At 43.7% G+C, this 23,445-nt stretch overlaps 1 protein-coding gene and 1 long non-coding RNA gene across 2 annotated transcripts in view; both read left to right on the top strand.

Moving 5' to 3' along the window:
• Nucleotides 1-2,989: 2,989 nt before the first annotated feature.
• Nucleotides 2,990-4,398, top strand: LOC309374483. Its single transcript, XR_014170605.1, has 2 exons — nucleotides 2,990-3,805; nucleotides 3,936-4,398. It is a non-coding gene; the product is annotated as an uncharacterized lncRNA (long non-coding RNA).
• Nucleotides 4,399-8,506: 4,108 nt separating this feature from the next.
• The window catches only part of BMP6 (bone morphogenetic protein 6), an 85,375-nt gene continuing 70,436 nt past the window's right edge, over nucleotides 8,507-23,445 (top strand). The window contains exon 1 of the mRNA XM_081918249.1: nucleotides 8,507-9,342. Coding sequence (XP_081774375.1) covers nucleotides 8,685-9,342 — 658 coding nt within the window. The 5' untranslated portion in view covers nucleotides 8,507-8,684. The remainder of the gene's footprint in view (nucleotides 9,343-23,445) is intronic.

Here is a 23,445-nt window from a genome sequence, read left to right as displayed (position 1 = left end):
AATGTAAACGTAGCTAAGAATTGCCAGCTATTTGTATATTTAATGCCTAAAATGGTCACAGAATCACTGCAATTCTTACCTGGAAGTAAGTCCCATTGAACTCAATAGGATTTATTCTGAGCAGACAAATATAGGACTGCTCTATTAGTGTTTTCAAATGTGCCCATGACAGTATGTGTTAATTATTGCTTCTGAACTCATATTTAGTTCTCTCATTTTTCATCGAAAATGTTTCTTCCTATAAATACTTACATTTGTTGTTGTTGACAAAATACTACTGATCCCTAATAAATATTGGTCACTAATGTGTATCTGAAACCGTAAGGAAATAGGTTCCAAAATAGTCAGTTAATGAAGCCTCAATCCTGTACTTAGTTGCCTGGTAGTTAAATTCCAATGTTACTTTTTTCTGTGAACATCTGTATTGCACTAGAAGTCTCTTTAGTTTAATAATCCAAAGGTGGGCACTGCTGTTCTCGTATGTAAGCTCATCATCTTCAGACACAGTAGTTTCTGTGTTTGCTCCTCTAGGGAGGTGTTTCCCCTTGTATTAAAGTGTTTGTATTAAAGGGAGGTGTTTCCCCTTGTATTAAATTGGTCGAAGAGCATGCAAACACCAGGCCTCGATATGTGCACTTGGGTGCACCACAGTGCTGTACATGCCAGCAAGTATGCTTTTTAAAGATTCAAATATCTGTTATGTGGGCCAGGAATGAGTTATACAACTTTAATTACGTAGGACCTAGGACTCAGCTATACAGCTGCAAAGATAACGTTTTAAGTGTGTTTTAAGTGCATTATACAAATGTGACACTAGATGGCGCAGGTGGGCTTAGATAGATGATAGATAGATAGATTAGATATATTGGGGGGGGGGTGTAAAGCATTTTCACAGCGTTTTTTAATATATGTGTAGATTCAGCCCTAGACCTGGCCTAACCAACTTGAAAACTGATGAAGGTTTTGGTGGGCCACTTAAAATATTTTTCTGCCTCTTGTTGGACTTGGAGTATTCAATGCTAAATGCTGTATGTTTTTTTCATTCTTTTATCTCTTCCAATGTATTATATTGTCTTATTCCATGGGGAAAATTCCATTCTATTGGAATAAGTCCGTTGCAATTACTGAATTACATAGAGTTCAAATGGTAATGTAATAAAATACAGCCTAAGAAATAAAAGAAGCAATAAAAATACAATTAAAAATCAAAACGGCTATGTAATGTGGGCTTGCTGCGGGTCACCTGGATGAAGTTTGCTGTCCACTGGTGGTCCATGGACCACAGTTTGGGAACCTTTGTCCTACTCATTAAAGCTGCCAGAGGAAATCTTCGTGATAGGGAACAGAGATTGGCTATGCATTCAAAAGTCCTGATTGAAATCCTGAGGCAATAACGACACTAGGTGGTCTTGAAAAAGACATTTTGGCAATACAACCCTACATCATTGGGTTCTTATGTAGATGAAATAACTTCAATTATACCACCCTGAGCTGTTTGGAGGAAAGATGAGCTTATAAGGTGACAGATAAATTATACATTTAAGTGCAGTGTTTTAGTTTTTTTCTCCCTGATAAATGCTTTAATTTCTTAAATTCCTCTGGTGATGATTTCATGAGTGTATTTACAGTACATCACTGACAAAGAGGTGACACACCTTCTGAGTACTAGCACAGACAGTACCTTGGCTTTAGGGCAAGAATTTAAAGGAGCTAATTCCAAAAGCAAACTTGCCATTTTTCCTGTATGGAATAATTTCTAGAAAGCTAACTCTGGTTCGCCACCAGGTGTCCTCCATGAGTAGGAAAATATGATATTCTGTATTCTGCATTCATAACATTCTAAGACAGGACAGTGAAAGGAAAGTTTGAGAGTGAGAGAGAGCAAATATTAGGAGGTGAAACATTCTTTTAATAGTATTGGTGTTTTAATTCTGTAGCCTGAGACCTCATGGAACACCTTTACGTTTTGTTCAGCAAGGAATAATTTTCTGTACCCTTAAAAAAAAAAAACCTTTAAAATTTCAAATGGAAAAATGTTCGTTTTACATATATGTACGTATAAATTCACATTTCCTCTCATCAGTTCCTTGACAGTTGTAGAGCATCCAGAGGTTGTTTTTTTTTTTTTAATTAAAGTAACATGACCTGAATCCAAATGGAAACATTGCAATATTAAGCTGTGACTCCCCAGGGTCATACCTCTCCAAATGTGCAAGTGTAAATAAGGTCTGGCTGAAGATATATTGGTTTGCCTCTAAGTAAATATTGCTCTGCCTCTTAATAAATGAGTATGCTCCATGCAAATTTGAAAGGTGCCCAGCTAAATGGGGACGAGGGAGAAAGCTGGGAGAAGGTGCCCCAACTTATGTGTGTGACTTCCCTGAGGTCTGCAATACATTGGTTGGAAAAACCCAGCAAACCGCCTGGAGACATGCAACCTGCCCTCATGATGCCATAGAACTTGGACAACAGAGAGCAGGATCCAGGGCCCATTTTTCACTGGCTAAGTAGTCATTTGGCTGGATTACAGCATTTAGCCTGAGGCAATTGGTAGTGGAAGAAGGCATGCATTCAGTGTTGCAGACCGAAGTCCGTGGAACTCCCTCCCAACTGAAATTAGACAGGCGCTCTTCAAGCTGAACTTCAGGAGCATGGCAAAAATTATCTTACTCCGCCAGCCATTTTAAGGTAGCGTTCAGGTTTCTGTTTGGTTGCATGATGGTTTTATTCTGTATGGCTTTACAGTGGTACCTCGGGTTAAGTACTTAATTCATTCCAGATGTCCGTTCTTAACCTGAAACTGTTCTTAACCTGAAGCACCACTTTAGCTAATGGGGCCTCCCACTGCTGCCGTGCCGCCGGAGCAAGATTTCTCTTCTCATCCTGAAGCAAAGTTCTTAACCCAAGGTTAAGAACTGGGTTAGCGGAGTCTGTAACCTGAAGCGTATGTAACCTGAAGCGTATGTAACCTGAGGTGCCACTGTATTTTACGTAAACTGCTTGTAAATGCTTGCAGTTAAACGAATGATATGCATCCCTGTAAATAAAATAAAGAACTGGCCCTTTGGGGTGCAGATTATCTAGTATATATTCGCAGAACTCTGTTTCCAAATCCCCTTGTGCTCATGGTGAAACTTCCATCCCCCTTGACAGCTTGGGAGGGGAACTTGGTCAAAGAGGTGTGCAGGCATGAAATCCAGTGGCAGCTTTCAGCCAGGAGGAAGGTGGGGGGGGGAACGTTAAGGGAGGAGGACTGAGTGACCTAAGGAATGAGGAGCTGGCTAAGAAGAGGGGTGCACTGCGTTTGAACCCCCCCTCAAATGATCAGCTATATTATGTGGAACATCTTTCCTACCACAGTCCCACAGTTTTTGCCCCAGATGCTGTCGTGTAAGCCCGAGTACCATAAGCTTAGAGGAAGTTTTGTGTTCTTCCCCAGAGACCCCCATTGGCTTCAGAGTAAAAAGACAACAGCAACGTTAACATTCCCAGGTCAACCTTAGGAGTGACTTAGGCTGTAGAACCAGAAAGTATGGGTAGAGAGAGGGAGAAGAGAGAGAATCTTACCCTTTGTGGTGTTTTGTTGTGGGACCTCACCTGCAGCAATTAATTTTTAGTTATGCTAATATGTTATAACCTATATATTTTACAGCCCCTGTTTCTTCTATAGCTGATCTCTAGGGAATGCTGTCACAATATGATTTTTTTTAAGGACTGTTGTGTCAACTTTGCATCAATGGAGACCTCCTGAAAATCCCTCTGGGTTCCTTGCAGATGATAGGAGGGGAGATAATAAGATGAAGAGGTTTCTGTACATTCCTCCCTCTACCTTTACTAATGTCCTGCAATGGTGAAAACACTTTACATTTAAACGGGGATGGGGTAGCTGCTCAGCTCTCCAGACATGGTTGGACTCCAACTCCCATCAGCCTTAGCGTGCATTGCTGTGCATGGTGGGAATTGTAGTCCAGCAACATCTGGAGGACCGTATGTTCCTCACATGGGTGTAGCTGCCCACCAATCAATAAAAATCAGTAAAAATACTTAACTGAGGTTCCACACCCTAACATAAAGCCTGCCCCCCCATATAAATCATGGCTATGCCCATGGTTCCCCACCCCTACCTTACATTAAAAAGAATTCTGTTTTTATAGGTGGAGAGAGAGAATCTTGTCTGAGCCATAATGTTTCGGTTTGCCTTAGACAAGCCTGTGTTTCCCAGGCTCAGTGCTGGCCTTTTCCCATCTGTAACACGGGAGCTATAACAGTGCTTTGCCTTTGTATGGTTGTAAAAACGCTGAATAATACGTTGGGCTGTGTGGTGGGGGTTTTTTTTGCAGCACTTAATTATGTAGTGCTCTAAGTAGCATTGTTTTTATTAAAACATGTAAAATTTAATACGCAACCCACTCTCTCTTTTTTTTTTATAGCTTGGATTGTTTGTCAGGCAAAACAAAAAGCCACTCTGCCTGTTATCTTAAAGGATCTTTTGGAATGAACAAAGATTAACTGCTTAGTTTATAAAAAAAACAACAACCCTGTTCTAAGTTCATGGACTTCCTGTTAAAGTTACTCACAGGTTATTATACTTCCTGTTAACCACTCTCCTTGTGAAATAAGATATGTTGTTTTCGGTTTGAAGGCCTCCATAAATAAGTCGTGGAAAGGAGGAGGAAACACATGGGAGTATATAAACTTGTATCTGATCATTTGTGAACTTCTTTTCCATTACAGTGGTACCTCAGGTTACATACGCTTCAGGTTACAAACTCCGCTAACCCAGAAACAGTGCTTCAGGTTAAGAACTTTACCTCAGGATGAGAACAGAAATCGTGCTTTGGCGGTGTGGCGGCAGTGGGAGGCCCCATTAGCTAAAGTGGTGCTTCAGGTTAAGAACAGTTTCAGGTTAAGAATGGACCCCTGGAACGAATTAAGTACTTAACCCGAGGTACCACTGTACATGCTTGGCAGCCAGCAAGGGTACCCATTCTTGTGCCCCCTTTTCAAATGGACTTGAATCCTTAAGATCCATACAGATCCATTCTTTTAAAAAAACATAGTCATCGCCCCAATGTAAGTCAGTGTACTGATCTGGAAAGTTAGGACGGTCACGTGCGGAGGACAGGGCTGCTCTGCCTTTTGACAGCTGTATAGATGAGGAGGGAATTTCAGCAGGTGCAGCTTCTCTCTTGTAGCACTATGCTGTCAAGCAGCTATGTTGAACGTCCCATCGCTGCACATTTTGGGATGGTGAACTTAGGGCCCTCCCAGATTCTGTTTGGGTGGCAACTCTCCTTAATTCCTGACCATGCTTGCTAGTACTTATGGGAGTCTGAGTCCACCATCTGGAGGGCCACAGGTTTTTTTCCACCCCTGCTTTAAAAATCCAGCAGCCTTCATCTGTTGCAGCTGGTTAGTTACCCTGTTTGCAATGGACAATTCTAAACAAGACCCACTGGTCTTAAGAGAATTTATTCTGAAAAGCTGCATTCCCTAAGTCATTCACTCCAAAGTACCTTCAAGTAAGAACCTTTGTACAAAGTATGGCATAGGGTGGGAGGTTAAACTCGCTGTTAAAAAGGATGAGAGAAGGATTTTTCAAGTTGTGATTATCAAGCTTTTTATTTAAATAGAATCTATCTTGATCCAGATAAGTGTTTAGCTCAGCTGATACGATATCAGGGGATAGGAAGAATGGTGGATGAAGACAAGTTCATATCCTAAACTAAGGGTGGGGGAATCTGTGGCCTTCGAGATGTTGCTTGACTCCAGTTCTATTAGTCCCAGCCAGCACAGTCTATGGCAGAGGATAATCGGAGTTGTAGTCCAGTAGTATCAGGGTGGGGGGGGGGCAACAGGTTCCCCACCCCTGTGAAACTCTCTGGCTTCCATTGAGTTAGTGTGATCAGATTTCGTGAAAGCAAGACTTTGGAACAATTTCTAACGCAGTTCTCTAGTGAAAAGTGCCTTTGGACTTCTAAGATAGGAGGTGTTTTATATTAGGGTGGTTTTTTTGGTGGTTTCTTTCTTTAGAAAGGGTAGAATTTGTTACAGAACCTTGTTAATTTACATCAGTGGTGTTTTTTTTTAAAAAAAGTTTATGTCCCGCTCTTCCTACCCAGTGGCGTAGCGTGGGTTGTCAGCACCCGGGGCAAGGCAAGTAATTTGTGCCCCCTAACCCGTGGATTTGCGCCCCCTAACCCTAACCCCCAGATGTTGCGCCCGGTGCGGCCGGCCCCCCCTGCACCCCCCACGCTACGCCACTGTTCCTACCAAAGGAGCTCAGGGTGGTGTTAAAACTTAATATCTATACTTGGCACCTGCTTTCTGAAGTTTCTGAAGAAGAAGAAGAAGAGGAAGAAGAAGAACTAAGAAGAAGAAGAAGAAGAAGAGCTAAGAAGAAGAAGAAGAAGAGCTACTATCCTGTGGAATAACAGGAAAAGAACTGATAATGGATATGACGACTGAGCCTGTAATGTGGTGGACATCTTCATTCTGAAACACAAGGCCAAGCAAATAAGGTTAGAATGGCTGCTGATCTAAAGAGTTTCTAGGCGGGTTTCCATATGCCCTCATTTCATAACAGAAAAGTCACGGGCATAAGCACACATGGATAGGGTATAAATTATATTATTGTATGTGCCGTTACAAGGAGGCTTCCTTCTGATGATCTGGAGATGAAGAGGACCATGCTGCTATTCTAAGTCCACCTTGCATATTTGCTAGAGTACTGGTCTTCAGCTGGTGGTGGGACCCACTAGCAGGTCGTGGCCTGATCCAAGGTGGGTCGCTTCAAGAGTGCGAATACATAGTAAAATATGTATTTGACCATGCAGATATATAGCAAAATATTAATAAATTGGTCCCCAAATGCTTGTTTTGATTAAAAGTGGGTTCTGAAAAGGTTGGAAATACCTACTCTAGGTAATGTTCCAGGCTCCCAAATGCCCTTTACTTGCTTGTGAATCTTAGATTAGACAAACTGTAAGCACAGGTGTGCATGTAGCTGAGATGTGCCTCCTTCTTTGAGGCCATTACAGAAACCCGTGCTAGTGCACCTGATTGTATCCTTTAGTACTATGTTCCTAGGTTTAAAGAATGAGGCTTCCATGGCCACACCTACAGTAGAAGAGGGTTTTTTGCTTTAAATAGCTCTTTGAAATCCGGACGTCTGCACAGAGTTGTTCAGTGGAGTTCGCCTAACGGATTTTAGGCCAATACCACATGTGTTTCTTCAGAACTAAGCCATTATACTGAATAGGGAGGTACACAAAATGAAAGCATGCACAGAATTAGCCTGTGCTTCAAGAATGGGATGGTATCTGAATAAGCTACCAATTCCTACACAGAACTTAACTTCTGTTCCAAATTATCTCTCTCCTTTTGCCTCCCTGATCTTTCCCCTCCACTGCTTCCTTTTTCTCTCTTTCACCATAAGAAACATTAACAAACTTTAATACCCTGCAGAAACCTCGCTAGGGAAAAAAATAAAATAAAAACCCTCTCGCCTACGTTCCGTCGAAGGCATTATTTTATTGCAGCTTTCTCCAAGCTGGTGCCCTCCAGATGTTTCAAACAACAGCCTATAGTCAGGTATGATAGGAAACGCATGGTCCAAAACATCTGGATTTTATCCTGGAAGGGACTCTCCCCGCCCGCGCCCAACGCTTGAGAACCAATCTAATTCTTTAGCTCGGGGTCAGCAACGAAACCAAATGCATTCCTCCCTCGTCCTTTGCACTTGCATGTTTCCATTCCGGCAATGTCCTTTCTCTGTTTTAATCCTTATCCGCCTATATCTTATTCTGGCAAACGAGCAGAGAAGCCGAGCTCTGGAGTTTGCGGGAGGGAACGCCCCCTCCCGGGGAGGAGAGGCTTCGCCCATGACAGACAGGGACCCGGAGCCTCTTTAATCGTCGCCTCCGCTGCCCATCAACGAGAGGAGGAGGCGGGCGCTTCCCTCGGCTGGGTCGTGGTACCTGCGAGCAACTTGCCGCCGCTCACATGAGTGACTCGAGGCTGCCCGAGCGGGCGAGAGGAGAGCGCGCGCAATTGGGATTGCCTTGAAAAGCGCCCTCGGGCTTTCGCGCAAGGCGAATTTGACAGGGAACGCGGCTGGGAATTGGGCTGCTTTGCTTTTTTAATTATTATTTTTGCAAGGAATTTGCAAGCAAGGACGTGGGAGGAACGCTTCTTTTCCCTATTTATATTTTTTTTACTTTCGGCATTTTAGGTCGGGGTCCCTCTTCCTGGGTCCTTCCCACCCCTCGCCCAGCTCTGTCAAGAAGCGCATCTTCTTTCCCTTGCCCGAATTGCGAGGGAATTTCTCTGGGAAACGGGGGCGAGGCGGCTTCGCTCTTTCTCCCGCCTGCGCTGCTTTCCATTCTCACTTTGCTCTTCGACGCGCAAGCAAACGGCCGGCTGAGGAGAAAAAAAAACAACAGACGCCGGGCGAAACTGAGACCCGCTGGGCGGGCGCGGAACTTCCGCGAGCCTTTATATTCGCCCCTGACCAGGGAGAGGAATGAGGTTAACGACTCTAAAGGAGTCTCCCAACCCTCCCCGTCCCCTTTCAATGAATTAAGCCCCCGAGGGGGGTAGATAAAGCGAGGAGACTCCGGGCGCGCTCGAGAAGCGCTTGCGAGGGCGAAAAAGCGAGCAGGTTAGGCGCGGGCGGAGGAGCGATGCCTCCGAGGCTGCGCTGGCTTTGGTGGTGGGCGCTGGTGTGCAGTAGCGGCTGCTGCTCGCCGCCGCCTGCGCTGCCTCTGCCGCCCGTCGCGGGGGCGCTGCTGGCGGGCGGCGGCGAGGGCGCCAGCAGAAGCCAAGAGCAGCCCCAGGCGCCAGTCTCCACCTCCTCGTCGTCGTCGTCCCCGGCGGCGGCGGGCTTCCTCTACCGGCGCCTCAAGTCTCACGAAAAGCGGGAGATGCAGAAGGAAATCCTCTCAGTGCTGGGCTTGCCGCACCGGCCCCGGCCGGCGCACGGCTTGGCGCGGCAAGAGGAGCAAGGAGCGGCGCCCCTGCCGCCGACGCACCACCAGCGGAGGCAGCAGCAGTTAGTGCCCCCTCCGGGCAGGCTGAACTCGGCGCCGCTCTTCATGCTGGATCTGTACAATACCCTGTCCAGCGAGGAGGAGGACGACGAAGAGGGGGCGCAGGAACAGCAGCAGCAGCGCACCAGCGGCCGGGAACCCCCCACGGGGCACCCGCTGCAGCGGAAGACGCTCCTCAGTCACCACCCGGGTTCCTCCGGCGGCGGCGGCGGCGGCTCCCCAGCCTTGGCCACCTCGCAGGATAGCGCCTTCCTCAGCGACGCGGACATGGTCATGAGCTTCGTCAACCTGGGTGAGTGTGAGTGTGAGGAGGAGGGGAAAAGGGGTGGAGCCTTTGCGGAGCCTTCGTTAACACCTGGCGGCGTGTGCGCGTGTGGCGCGCACGCGCTAGAAACTTGTCGCGCAAACAAGAAGCGTGCGCGTGGGGTGGGAGTGCATTGATGGTTCTCGCTTACTCTATCTACCCCCGCCTTGCTTCTCACCCCCCCCCCTCTCTCTCGTTTTCTTGGAAAGTTGCATATTTCGGTTTATGGTCGCGCCAAAAAAGTGCCACCCACTTGCAACCGCCCCTCGGCAATTTTACGTCCTAAATGAGCTCCCAAATCTTAGTGAGTTGCGTTCAGATGACATGATTTGCATGATGCCGTTTTATGAAGTTGGCAGGTGCATACGAAGCCCGAGCAGCGATCCTACTGGAGCATGGGTGCAGCCAGGATTTATGTGGAGTGGGGAGGGGGGCGGAGAACAGGGCACCCATCTGTCATCATCCTCTGTCTGGCAGATTCGGAATGAAGTGTCTCAACAAGAGTTGCTTTAAATTACTTTTCTTTTGGCCCCAGGTGCTCAGAAATACCTGTCAAAATCTTTCTACGATTTCTACTTTTAGTTAAGGTTTTCTTTCTTTATTTACTTGATGTGGGGGGGGGGGCAACTGCCTCCCCTGGCTACACCCATTTACTGAATTATTGCCAGCTTCTCTGCATGTATGTATGTACCTACGTATGTACATGTGTGTGTCTTTGTGTGTGGACCCATCTCTTGGGGTGATGGAAGTGTCTAAAAAGCACATTTGGATGTGCAGGCCAAACAGCCAATTTGGTAGTTATGAATGGACCACTCAAAAGCAGCAGGAGCCTTTCACCTCTCCATTTGCACAATCAATACTAATTGATTAAAGCAGGCATAGGCAAACTAGGTCCTCCAGATGTTTTGGGACTACAACTCCCATCATCCCTAACTAACAGGACCAGTGGTCAGAGATGATGGGAATTATAGTCTCAAAACATCTGGAGGGCCGAGTTTGCCTATGCCTGGATTAAAGCCTCCTCTCATATCAGAGGAGCTTTCAGCTGTATGGGACATAAACAAATATATTGAATACCTCAAAAGTTTCCTGATTCCATACATTGGGAATTTACTTGCATGTAGAAGATCCCGGGTTCAGTCCCTGGTGTCTAAGATTAAAATAAGTCCAGAAACATCTCAGCTTAAGGCTTTGGAGAGCTGCCGATGACTAGAATAAGTTCTGGGCTAGGTGGAGTAGTGGTTGTGGCATATGAAATCACACCTATTGGGTGCAACATAAATAAAGGGCTTGTTTCTACAATCCAGTGAAGTTATATTGTTAATTTGGTTGGCACCCATCTGTTTTAGGAGACAACGGAGGAGCGCTCCTTTGGGGGTGAAGTCCAACCATTAAATTGGCCATTGTTAATTCAGGATTGTGCTAATAAGGACTTTGAATATGTAATTTGCACAGTTTCGTTGCTGCACATCCCTTGCTCATTAGTCACCTCAAGTAGCCACTGACTGTCCCCGGGCTTTCACTACTTTTGTGGATGGGATTCAGTCACATACCAGCAGAATCAACTTACACAATTAAAGTGAACCTGGTGCTCTTGTGCCACAAACATGCTTCCAAAATGAACTTTTTGCAAGAAAAGTGATGAGAAAATGCTCTGGAAAGTATGGTGTAACAGTTGATTGACATTGCATCTCCTTGCAGACAAATCTGAATGCATGCTCAATAAATAGGTCATCTGGAAGAGATTGCTGTCTATGCCTATTGCAACGCTGTGTTCAGGTTCCGTGAACGTATGGTACTGACCATGGTACTGTTTCCATATGTCTTTGGCTGGCTTAAGATAGCTGACTCTGATACCAGAGGTCTGTTTCCTTCAAACATTTAGGTCATGAGCATGTATACACATCCAATACTGAAAACAAACCCAAAGGCTTGTTCATTGGAATAAGCACCTGTGCAGTAATGAAACACTTAGAGTGGTATGCAATTCAGTTGTACTCAGAGTAAACCCATTAAAATTAATGAACTGAAGTTAGCTATGTCTCTTAATTTCACTTGGGCTTGCTGTTCAGAAGGTTGGCGGTTCGAATACCCATGACGGGGTGAGCTCCCGTTGCTCTGTCCCAGCTCCTACCAACCTAGCAGTTCGAAAGCACGTCAATGTACATAAGTAGATAAATAGGTACCACTGCGGCAGGAAGGTAAATGGTGTTTCCATGCACTCTGGTTTCCGTCACGGTGTTCCATTGTGCCAGAAGCGGTTTAGTCCTGCTGGCCACATGATTCAGAAATCTGTCTGTGGACAAACGCCGGCTCCCTTGGCCTGAACGCGAGATGAGCGCCACAACGCCATAGTCGCCTTTGCCTGGACTTAACCGTCCAGGGGTCCTTTACCTTTTCTTACCTTAATTTCAATCGTCTATTTTCTAACTAAGACTAAGATTGGCTACAACTCTTAGGCTAAAATTTTATAGCACTAAGATCCATTGAACTTAGTGGGACTTCCTTCTGAATAAATTTGCATAGTATTGCTCTTGTTAAACTCTTGCTTTATATTGGAAGGTTGATGAGTGCCACCTATACCATTAACCTCTGCTTCTTTGAACAAATGAAGCTGATTTGTACTGCTGCAGGTTTGGGGTTGTGCTAGATGCCGTCTTGGGGTCCCTGGTATCAGAGGCTTAGGAAGGGGGTGTGTGGCCCGCCCCGGGTGTTATGACTGAGGAGGGTGACAAAATGGCAGGTGAGAGGGCGGCACACCTCGCGACCGACAGCAGCAGCTCTTCTGACCTTGCGGCAAAGAGCAGCCATCCTCAGCTGTGGTGAAGTGCATGTCTGACCCAGCTGCGGAGAGCAGGAGGAGAGTGAGCAACAGCTTCCCCGCCCCTCTCCTACCCTGAACTGTGGTGCGTGGGAGGGCACGCTCCGCGTCCTGCCCCCTCGCCGCTGCCTGGTAGCCGTTGGATTTTCTAATGGTAATATTAGTGTTTGCCAGCAGAGGATTGCAGAAAATGGTTAATATCAGTCAGACATGTTCTCTTTTGTTTTGGAACGGGCCTTTACCGATACTTAGCCATCTATTTAGTTATGCAGTGTGCTGCCAGAGAAACAAAATAGCTGAAGATGCTTCTGTAAGGGGGCATTTCTCTTTCCTGCCCCCACTTCCCTGGCTGGAGGTGATGTGTGAGAGAACAACAGCAATGCAGTCTTGAAACTGAGTCTGAAAGAAAGACCTGATGAGGAACAGGATCTGTTGGAGTGATAACTCTGAGACCCTTCTATCTTACCCTGTGTGTGTGTGTGTGTGCGCGCGCAATTAAAAACCTTATATCACAGAAACTGCAGCAGTCTTCAGTAATTTTCACTGAAAGGAAGCAAAACTTAAGAGATTTTATGGGACCTGCGAAACTTCTAGTCACTCAGAGACTCTTTCTCTGTGTATGTTTGTGTGAATGTTTGTGTGCAATACAGTAGTACCTTGGTTTTCAAACGCCTTGGTAATCAAATGCCTTGGTTCCCAAACACCAAAAACCCGCAAGTAAGTGTTCCGGTTTGCGAACGTTTTTCGGAAGCCGATCGTCCAACGCAACTTCCATTTGAGTGCAGGAAGCTCCTGCAGCCAATTGAAAGCTGCACCTTGGTTTTTGAACATTTTGGAAGGCAAATGGACTTCCGGAATGGATTAAGTTTGGTGCTTTTGTTCTTGCTATTTATTTTGTGTTTTTGTTTTTGAGGCTTTTTTGGTTAATTTGTTTTTGTGACTGTGTGGAACCCAGTTCAGCTACTGACTGATTTATTGTGTGACTGCGGAAATGGATAAAAGCCCCCCATCCAAATAATGACTATCATCAGTGCAGGTAAGAAAAAATAATAATTTTAATTTTTATCATCTACAATACTGTCTTATTTATTTTATAGTACAGTACATTGATTATTGCTTTCATTTTATGGATCAATGGTTTCATTAGATAGTAAAATTCATGTTAAATTGCTGTTTTAGGAGTTGTTTTTAAAAGTCTGGAACGGATTAATCCGTTTTGCATTACTTTCTATGGGAAAGCGCATCTTGGTTTTTGAACGCTTTGGTTTTGGAACAGACTTCCAGAACAGATTAAGTTTGAGAACCAAGGTACCGCTGCAATATCAGATCACTGTTCCATCTTGCCCAGTCCCTCACCCTAGGTTTCAAGCAGGTATACTGCCCAAAATCCTTTTCATGCCAGGAATTGAATCTGATACCTCCAGCATGTAAAGCACATTCTCTACTACCAAAATTATGACCTCTTTTCAGACGTCCTATCTTCCTAGGTAAGCCACGTGCCAGCATATTCCAGAGCATTTTATACTTTCCAGTCCCTTAATTTATGTTGGATATTAAAAGCACTAAAAACTTCAGCGGCTGTGAGTTTGTGTGGTTAAAGTGTGACATACCGTCTAGGAAAACAGGGTCTGTCTTTTCCTGTGTATGGATGGACGCAGGTTAGCGACTCGTTCCCTAAATACCCCTCCCAAATGCACATAATTCCTCTGATCCTTTGAGAGTTGCTTCTTGGTGTATATGCTGATAAAAGGCATCGCTAGGAGCAGACATAAACATTAACTGTATGGTAATCAAATAAAAAAGCTGCCCCTTTTCTGATTTAGGAAAGGGAGGTGCTTAAATCCCTTACAGAACATGCTGGTTTTCCTCTTCAACTATTTATCATCGGAAATAAACAATATAGCTTACTACTTGCTGACCCCCAAAAGTGGCAGTTACTTAGGGTTTGTACACACTGTCGGCTTGGCCCATGCTTTCTAAGAACGAGTCTGAACAGTTTTCCCCTTGCCTGCTCCTTTTCTAGGGAAAACCTGTACTTTAGCAGGAGAAAACCAGAGTTGCCATTTGCTTCAATTGAGCACCGAAGAGCAGTTTTCCCGGAGGGGAGAAGCAGTAAGACAAGAGGAAGTGTGGCTAAACCCTTACAGCTAGTTTAAATATTGCAGATAAGTGAAACGAAACAAAACCAGAAACACACATAACTTGTGTTGTGCAGAAGCAAATAAGAGATGCCACGCGTAAGTTTAGCAGATATATCTGGGGCCCATGAGTTAGGAAAAAGCTTTGGTGAACCCTGTGTTGTGTGCAGAGCATTTTGGTGAGGCGATTTCAAAAGACGAATTGTGCTTTGATAGTTGGGTGTGATGGTCTATGAGTACAATGAATGTTTGCAACCATCGGTGATGTAAAGACTTAGGTGGAATCTACACACATATAAAAACCGGTCTGAAAATACTTTTTTTAAAAGTGTTTTTAAAAATACATGGAATTTTCCATGAGGCTCACCATCGCCATCTAGCATCACATTGTATATTGCACTTAAAACGTTTTATTTGCAGCTGTGTAGCTGAGTCCTAAACTGCAGTGTTGGGGACTGCAGTGTTCCTGCAATTCTAGGCTACGCAGCATGGATGTGCTCAGTGTACTCATCTCATTCTTGTCCTTCTTGGTTAATGTGAAATGGTGCAGGACCACAAATGACTGTACCGTCTGCACGCACTTCAGAGTTGTTTAGGTTGTGTGTGTGTGTGTAAGTACATGGTTTTGCTATAAATGCACTTCATCCTTCTGGTAGTCCATTAACACAGAGAATGAGGGAAAGCCCATAAAAATTGTTTCCAGCTATAGGGAATGTGCTTAACTTGGATGAAAGTACGTTGAACAATTGTGATTCTTATCTTAGAGAATAATGCAGAATGGATGAGAATTATCTTTCCTCTCTTCTCTAAGGAATACTGACTGACAGCTGGAATGCAGTAGAAAGATGAGTACAGAAGAATAAAGTATTAAAGCAGGCTTGATTAGAATGTTGATAGTTCTTTTTTAAAAAGATGATGGCATTTGAAGAGTATTTTTGGAACTGAAATATTATGCCATTTGAGATGGGGGAATAATGAAAATTCTGAGATCGTGAGAGAATTTTGGTATGTTGAGTTCATTGTGGATTTATATATTTATATATGTTTTGATAAATGATGTTGATCATTAAGCTAAGCAGTAGAACTACGATAACTATGCAGGAAATGGTTTCTTTAATGATTGTGCTGTTGAAATACCCTGCCGAACGTTTTTCATGTTTTCAGTTCTAGTCCAACGATATGTTTACATCAATTTTCAAAACACTCCCAGTTGGCAACAGAAGTATGGGAACCAGAATGAACACTTTGCTAAGACATATTTTAAAAGCAGTCTGGTTAATTAATTTCATTAAATGATATTGGATAAGTTTCTTCAAAAGAACCTAAACACTAGAGACTGCATTTTGCTATATGGAATTTTAAGCCCCCCACCCCTCCCCAAATTTACACATTAAAAGCAGGCAAGATGTTTCATTGTATCCTAACCTAGTTCTGCTGATGGTGGTGGCATCTATATGTTATGCAAACTCCTCCATTTCAGATTCTGTGGGGAAGGAAACTTCACTGGGGGAAGAATTGTAGAAAGATTCAAAAGATTGAATCTTTCATAAAGGAAATCCTTTAATGAAGGATATTCTTTCCTAGAGGATAAAGCTAACAGTGGCTACTAACCATGATGGTTATGCAGTAATACTACTACTACTACTACTACTACTAATAATAATAATAATTTATTATTTATACCCTGCCCATCTGGCTGGGTTTCCTCAGCCACTCTGGGCGGCTCCCAATCGAATATTAAAAACACCAAACATAAAAAACTTCCCTAAACAGGGTTGCCTTCAGATGTCTTCTAAAAGTCAGATAGTTCTTTATTTCTTTGACATCTGGTGGGAGGGCATTCCATAGCTTGGGTGCCACCACTGAGAAGGCCATCTACATGGTCTTACCTCTTCTGTAAACTGGGCAGCCCAGGACCTCCATGCACCTCAGGGAGGTCACTTCAGTGCTGCTAATGCAGCAATTTGTCATGGGGCAGGAGTCAGCTTCGCCTGCTGAACAGCAGCCTGAAGGGGGAGAAGGCAGAGTGACTCCACCTGCAGCTGATCAGCCTTCAGGGACACAGTGGAGAAGGCACTGATGAGAACCAGCTGGCTTTGGCCTTAAGCAGAGCTTCCAACAGCAGTCAGTTGCTGGTAACCACACTTATAGTTTCTAGTCCTACCTTGCTGCTTCCTGCTTGTCTTGACCCTTGACCCTCAGATTCCCCAACCCCTGGATTGCTGTTCGCCTGACCATAGGACTGGACCTGACTTCGCATGCTGACTCTGCCTCCAGGCAAGTACGCCTCAGATAATCTTCTGGCCTTCACTGAGCTCTGCAGGTTGTTGCTCAGCAGTTGGCTACCAGCCCCTTGCCTGGGGTTGTGCAGCCAGGAGTAAGAATTAGGGTAGATAGTATGTTAATTTGCCTTTGTGTTCCGTGTTTAAAGTGCATGTGAGTTAAAGCCATGCTCAGAGATGTCCAGTCAGCCATGGCAAATAAGAGCTGGGCTTTACTTCAAATGGTGGGACATTGCTTCATATGCCACTGCAGAACAATTAAAACAATCCTTGCCACCTGTTTTGTTGGATGTTTGGAATATGTGACTCTTACTTTTTCAGAACATCGGAGCAAACTGTAATTCATCAGGTGTTTGTTGACACCCTTGATAGATATGAAAGCTGGACAATATGTTTATGACCTCTCTTTTTGTTACATTGTTTTATTTTGCATTTTACTTTTGGGGACCTTTTGCTTTTCTGAACTTTTTATTTATCTGAAAACTATTTTTTTTAAAAGCCTTTGTGCTGGGCAGATAATCACCTGAAAGAGATTTGAATCTATTTTCTTTGTGGTCCATTAATGTAACATAAGGGACTCATGGAGGTTTGTGTTGTAGATGACTTGGTGCAGGGGAAACCCTTTGGGGGACAGTGAGAAGTATAATTCCCGAGAGAGAGAGACACAGACAGCAGACGAATTCTGAATCATGTCATGTCATGGATAAAGTACCAGGAAATATGAATCAACACCAGAAACTTCTTACTAGCACCCAGCTTGCAAGCCTCAATGATGCATTTCAATTCTTTAACTGGAACTAAGCTTTAACCAGATGTAGTTAATTGCTGCTTTCACTTCTGTCTTCTCCCCCCTACTATTCCTAGTGTAGTGTACAGTGGTACCTCGGGTTAAGTACTTAATTCGTTCTTAACCTGAAACTGTTCTTAACCTGAAGCACCACTTTAGCTAATGGGGCCTCCAGCTGCCACTGCACGATTTCTGTTCTCGTCCTGAAGCAAAGCTTAACCCGAGGTACTATTTCTGGGTTAGTGGAGTCTGTAACCTGGAGGGCCTGTAACTTGAAGTGTATGTAACCCGAGGTACCACTGTACTACAGTTCTTATCTTAAAAAATAAAACTTTACAAAGAAGCAGAACAATATGACATGAAATTGAGAACTGGGCCTTAAATAGGCAGTATGCTTTTGGCAAGGATAGGCTTATCTGTCCTATTCTGAAAAGGTAGAGAGCATGGCCTGTTTGTAAAGACCACCCCACCCCAATATTCCAAATACGCATGGTACTGACAAAATTTCAGGGTGGCTATATTTTGCCCCCCACCCATAAATCAGAATGGTGATGTAACTTAGTCTATAAATCATATGTTACAAAGAAATACAGTGGTACCTCAGGTTAAGAACTTAATTCGTTCCGGAGGTCTGTTCTTAACCTGAAACTGTTCTTAACCTGAAGCATCACTTTAGCTAATGGGGCCTCCTGCTGCCACTGTTCCACCGGAGCACAATTTCTGTTCTTATCCTGAAGCAAAGTTCTTAACCTGAAGCACTATTTCTGGGTTAGCGGAGTGTGTAACCTGAAGTGCATGTAACCCGAGGTACCACTGTACAAGTCTGAATTAAGCAACATACTTTTAACACACCATGCTAGTTCATAGCTCTTTGGGTCTAGTGTAACTGACTGTGTACACACTCCTGTTTACTCTGTGCCCAGTACACTCCCACTGCTGGTTTGAGAAGCAGAGTACACATGATGCTAGCCACAACCCATATCCTGTATCTATCCTGTCATTTCTTTTGAAATACCGCATTTTGATGTGTTCCACCCAGCTTTGCTCCAAATTGAAAGGAAAGTCCTTGCAGTACTTCTTTTTTTATTTTTTAAGCCAGTGATGTTTACAGGGTAGTTTTGAAATTGCAGATCAAAAGGAGACCCCTACATAGATGGTGATATGGTGTCTAAGGAATTTGTGAATTTGTGTTTCAGCATGACCAATAGTCAGGGGTGATAGGAGCTTTACTCCATCAGTATCTGGATGGCCAAAGCTTGGCCACCCCTGCAGTAGAGGAATCTCCTGGCCCAGTGTATGCCAACTGGATCTTCCTCTGCACTAGACTGTATCAAGTTCACAAGTTGGTGCAAAGGGCCAGGAGTAGTTTTCCAGAAGTAGCAATATCTTTGAAAAAAACCTCATATTTGTAAATCAGACTCTCTTGTTTCTATTGCTGTGGCCAGAGATTAAAAACAAAAATAAATAATGTATTACATAGTGACTAAGTGACTTTGCAAGAATGCTAATCTTCACATTTAACGTGACTGCTCTGTGTAGTGTACTGATGCCCAGCGGATCAGTAACTCAGTTTCCCTCTAGATTTTTCAAATGTTTGTTTATAGTATATACATACTGGAACATTTGATACTTTACACTTATTTATTTATGCAAACGTTTTAGAATTCCTTAGAGTTCTAGAATTGCATTTTATTAGACAGCAGCAAAGTCAAGTTTGCTACACTTGATGGGGAGCAGCCAGATGACAAATATATTTTTGCAAGCCACCCCATTCTCTGAGCAGTGCAAGGCTCCAGGTGCTTACATATTTCCTTTTGGAAATGAGGCACATCGGACATTTTGGTACCTTTAGACTATATGGTTTATTTACACATATATATAACCTGAGCCAACGATGGAGGGGTTCACAGCATCAACAACCCCAAGAGAGTCTCGCTTCTCCCATAGCCACAGCCTTGGATTCCAGGAGAAGTCAGGCATGGCTCTGGCTTTTCAGCCTGTAACTCCCCCCTTCCCCTCACATCAGCGTCAACTCTCAGCTCTTAACTCTGGCTTTATTTCTAACTATCTCGGAGCTGGAGAAGGAGCCTCACCCATTTGTTATCCGGCACAGAGCCTTTGTTTTCTTAATGGCCCATCTCCCAGGTGATCTCCTGAACATGGAAAGCTGGGTCCAAGGATTAGAAGCTTGGCATATAATTTAACACCCCATGTCTTGATTAAATTCTAACACCTACTGGACCCAGGAATTTAGGGGGAGTCTGGCATGCACAAATTCATAACACCATATAGCAAATCAACATACTGGACAGATTGAGCAGCTGTGAAAATCATCCAGGCTTTCATGATGATGGGGTGTTTTTTTGTTTGTTGGCATAGCATGTTAGAAGTCAGTCCTTCAATTCTTTTTAAGCAAACAAAATAAATGTTTTGTTTAAGATTCTTCCATCATTTCATTATTAAAGAATCATGATTTGCAGTTTTCTGTTGCTTCATCATTTAAATCCTCAGCCATAAAAGCATATGTTTTTAGCGAACTGCCCCACACAGGTGCATATGCAAAAAATACTTATCTTGTCATTTTCAATATTATGGTTGCTTAGAGGGTATTGCTTGTAAAGAGGTTAGATGTTCTGTTTACCCAACGGCGAAAGAGTGACATAACGTCTATTTGAAGCAAAGGCACCTTTCCCATTAGGCAACAAGGATTAATTGAATACAGAGCAAGGATTCTTAGGCATATTGGGATGTTTATATTTTAGCATGGAGATACTGGGGGCAGGGGGAACATTGCTGAAAGCACATCAGCACAGCGCTTGAATTTAGGGATTGCTCGTCTCTGCAGTTCATACTTGTTGGCAAGGCCCCCAATCCCACATCCAGCTAGAGAACAAGTGTGGGCAAAACGTTACATCCATTTATGAAAACTATAACATACACAGTAATATAGAGTTTCCCCCTAAATGTTAGTGAGAACATTTTATGCAGGGTGAAAAGGCAGGGAGGGAGGTAATTTGCAAGCAGTGAGTGGGGCCAAAAATTAAGATCAGAGGTACTTCTCACACTTTCTCTCCCAGTCCTCTTTTCCCTGCTGAGCAACCCCTCCTCAGCTAGATAAAATGTACCTCCTCTGCAGTGTTCTCATGATAATTGGGCCTGTGCTGCTATTAAGCTTCTTCCTGTGATTGAATGAATCTTTATTTGCATCGGCCATAGCAATAAAACAACAATACGATATACAAAGAATAGAAATTTAAAAATCGATTATATAAAATACATTTTAGGGTTTTGAATCAATAGACAAATAGTGGATCTTTGGATTTGGATTTGATATCCCGCTTTATCACTACCCGAAGGAGTCTCAAAGCGGCTAACATTCTCCTTTCCCTTCCTCCCCCACAACAAACACTCTGTGAGGTGAGTGAGGCTGAGAGACTTCAGGGAAGTGTGACTAGCCCAAGGTCACCCAGCAGCTGCATGTGGAGGAGCGGGGAAGCGAACCTGGTTCACCAGATTACGAGTCTACCGTTCTTAACCACTACACCACACTGGCTCCCTAGAATATTTTTTATTCTAATTGCCCCAGATAATTCTTCCTATGCTTAATAGATAATGGGAGGGATTTCCATCAGCGTTGTAAGAGGGAGAGGGGAGGTTTTTTTAAAAAAAATAAAATAAAAAACCCCACTCCTTGCAGTCTTCCTTGTGTTGTTGAACTGGTTGGCTCTTGGTGGAAAGGGGGCTGGACTGAAGAAAAAAGGGCTCCTTTGGAGAAACTGTTTAAAAATAAATTATTTTGATGCACTTCTTCCTGCTGCTTGGCTGGTGGGCCAATAGCAGCCCAGGGAGCACAGATTGCACACAACAACAATAGAAACAGAAAAAATAGAAAAGGGGGCACGTTTCTTAGAGACTGTGTGTACTGACTGGAGAAAGCACATGCTGCCCAGACAATATACAAAATTCACTTGATATAGGTTCATGCCCCAATATTTGTTGAGGGTTATGTATATTGGCTGGTTAATGTGCATAATTCTCTCTTCATGGGAGAGGCCTGGTAAATGTGCACAATTGCTGGTTGTTGTACATACTAACCACTGAATATATATAATCAATCTGCCAATCTTTGTTTCATAAGCACATTTGAAAGTGATGGAAATCCCAGTTTTAACTGAGAACTAGAATTCTTAACTTCAAAGGTAATGGTTGAATACCAGATTTTCTGCAATCTGCACTCCACCCCCTCTTCCTCAGCCTTTTCCACAATTCCTTTTTTGGGGGTGGAGATTAAGCAAATTGTTAGCCTTTTATTTGTCCCACATCTTAATTTGAGGAAGGGGAAATAGGGAAGCCAGCCTAGCCACATGGCAGTCATGGAAATCTCTCTTACCCCACCAACCATTCTTCACCTCCCAGTGCAAGACAGATATTCAGTTTCTTAATTGTTGAGGTGGGAGGAACCCTTTCATTTTACTTCAAAGCAAATGAGCAGTGGCTATAGAGATAATGATTTGTTTAAGTTATTGTTATAAACAGTGCAAGGAAAGCATAAACATGGATGTCATGCCAACATTCAGTATAGCATACTGAATAAGCTCTAGTGAATGCCTTGCCTTTCTCATTTTCTTCAACAAGGGGTGTGCAATTTCCTATTTTTAAACGGGATACTCTTTTACTTACTGGGATTGTTAAGATGAAAGGCTACAACCTTTTACTACAAGGAAAGAGGGCTCAAAGTACAGGAATATTGCTCTTTTGCTCCTTGTTTTAAAAACTTAGATCCTATGCACATTTGCTTGAGAGTAAGTCTGAACACAACAGGGCTTACTTAGGAGTCGTCATGTCACGTCACTGTACTGCTAATGACTGCAACAGCAGCTTAGACAAAACATTCCATTCTATGGTGCAAAGGTTGTTTAGAAATTGGAAAATGTAAATTATATACCTTTTCGTGATACTTTTTTTGGTGAAGTTATTTTGCAAACACTTACCTGACAACAAACAGTGTGGAAATTGCATTTTTAGAAGGGAGAGGCTTTAAATGGGAGAGACGCAAGTTAAAAGCTTTATAACAATACTTACAATAGAATAGGGCAGCATTAACTATACATATCTAAAATTACAATGGATAAAATGTTAATTGCCTGTGGATGCCAGGGAAGTTGGGTTTGAAATCGTGTAGGAAATTCTTTAAAGTCACGTCTTCAACAGCCTTGTTCTATGAACCCACACTTGTCATTAGCTTTACTAATTTACCCAATGGAGCAGAACTGCATTTCTTTAAAAGATCTCTGATCTAGAAGTCATGCCCAAGAGAGAGACATGGATGTTTGAAGGGCCTTGTCATCCAGGGGAGATCCAAATACCTTCTTCTGTCTCTTGACTGGGTAGAAGTATATAGGATTGGAATAGTGATACTGCTGCTGACAGAACAGATCGTGAAGCTGAGGCTCCAATACTTTGGCCACCTCATGAGAAGAGAAGATTCCCTCGAAAAGACCCTGATGTTGGGAAAGAATGAGGGCACAAGGAGAAGGGGACGACAGGACAAGATGGTTGGGTAGTGTTCTCGAAGCTACCAGCATGAGTTTGACCAAACTGCGGGAGGCAGTGGAAGACAGGAGTGCCTGGCGTGCTCTGGTTCATGGGGTCACGAAGAGTCGGACACGACTAAACGACTAAACAACTAAACAACAACTGCTGCTGCTGCTGAGCAGTGTCTTAGGTGCAACGCTCCACTTTCCCCTCCTCCTGTGTGAATCCATTGCTTTCATTGCTTCCCTTACGGTATGATCGCTACCAGGAGTGTCAGCTTGGCCCCGTGACAATAGTTGCCCAGGGCCATGGGTGCCATGCAGCGTGCATTGCCCAGACACTGAAATTTGTGGGTGCCTGGTCCCTTCATGGGGAGTTTTGTGGGTGCTTGGGAACCAAGGGAGTTGGCACTTATGATCCATATTATACTTTTTCTGCCACTCTCCAAACAATTGGGAAATCTGCAAGATAAAATTTTGAAAAACTGAATGGTACAGGGTTTTTTTTGGGGGGGGTGAGGGTGGCAAT

The sequence above is a fragment of the Podarcis melisellensis genome (genome assembly GCF_964234715.1).
Source record: "Podarcis melisellensis genome assembly, chromosome: 7".
NCBI classification, from domain to species: Eukaryota; Metazoa; Chordata; class Lepidosauria; order Squamata; family Lacertidae; genus Podarcis; species Podarcis melisellensis.
The sequence above is the reverse complement of the archived record's forward strand: the minus strand, read 5'-3'. Positions and strand labels throughout refer to the sequence as shown.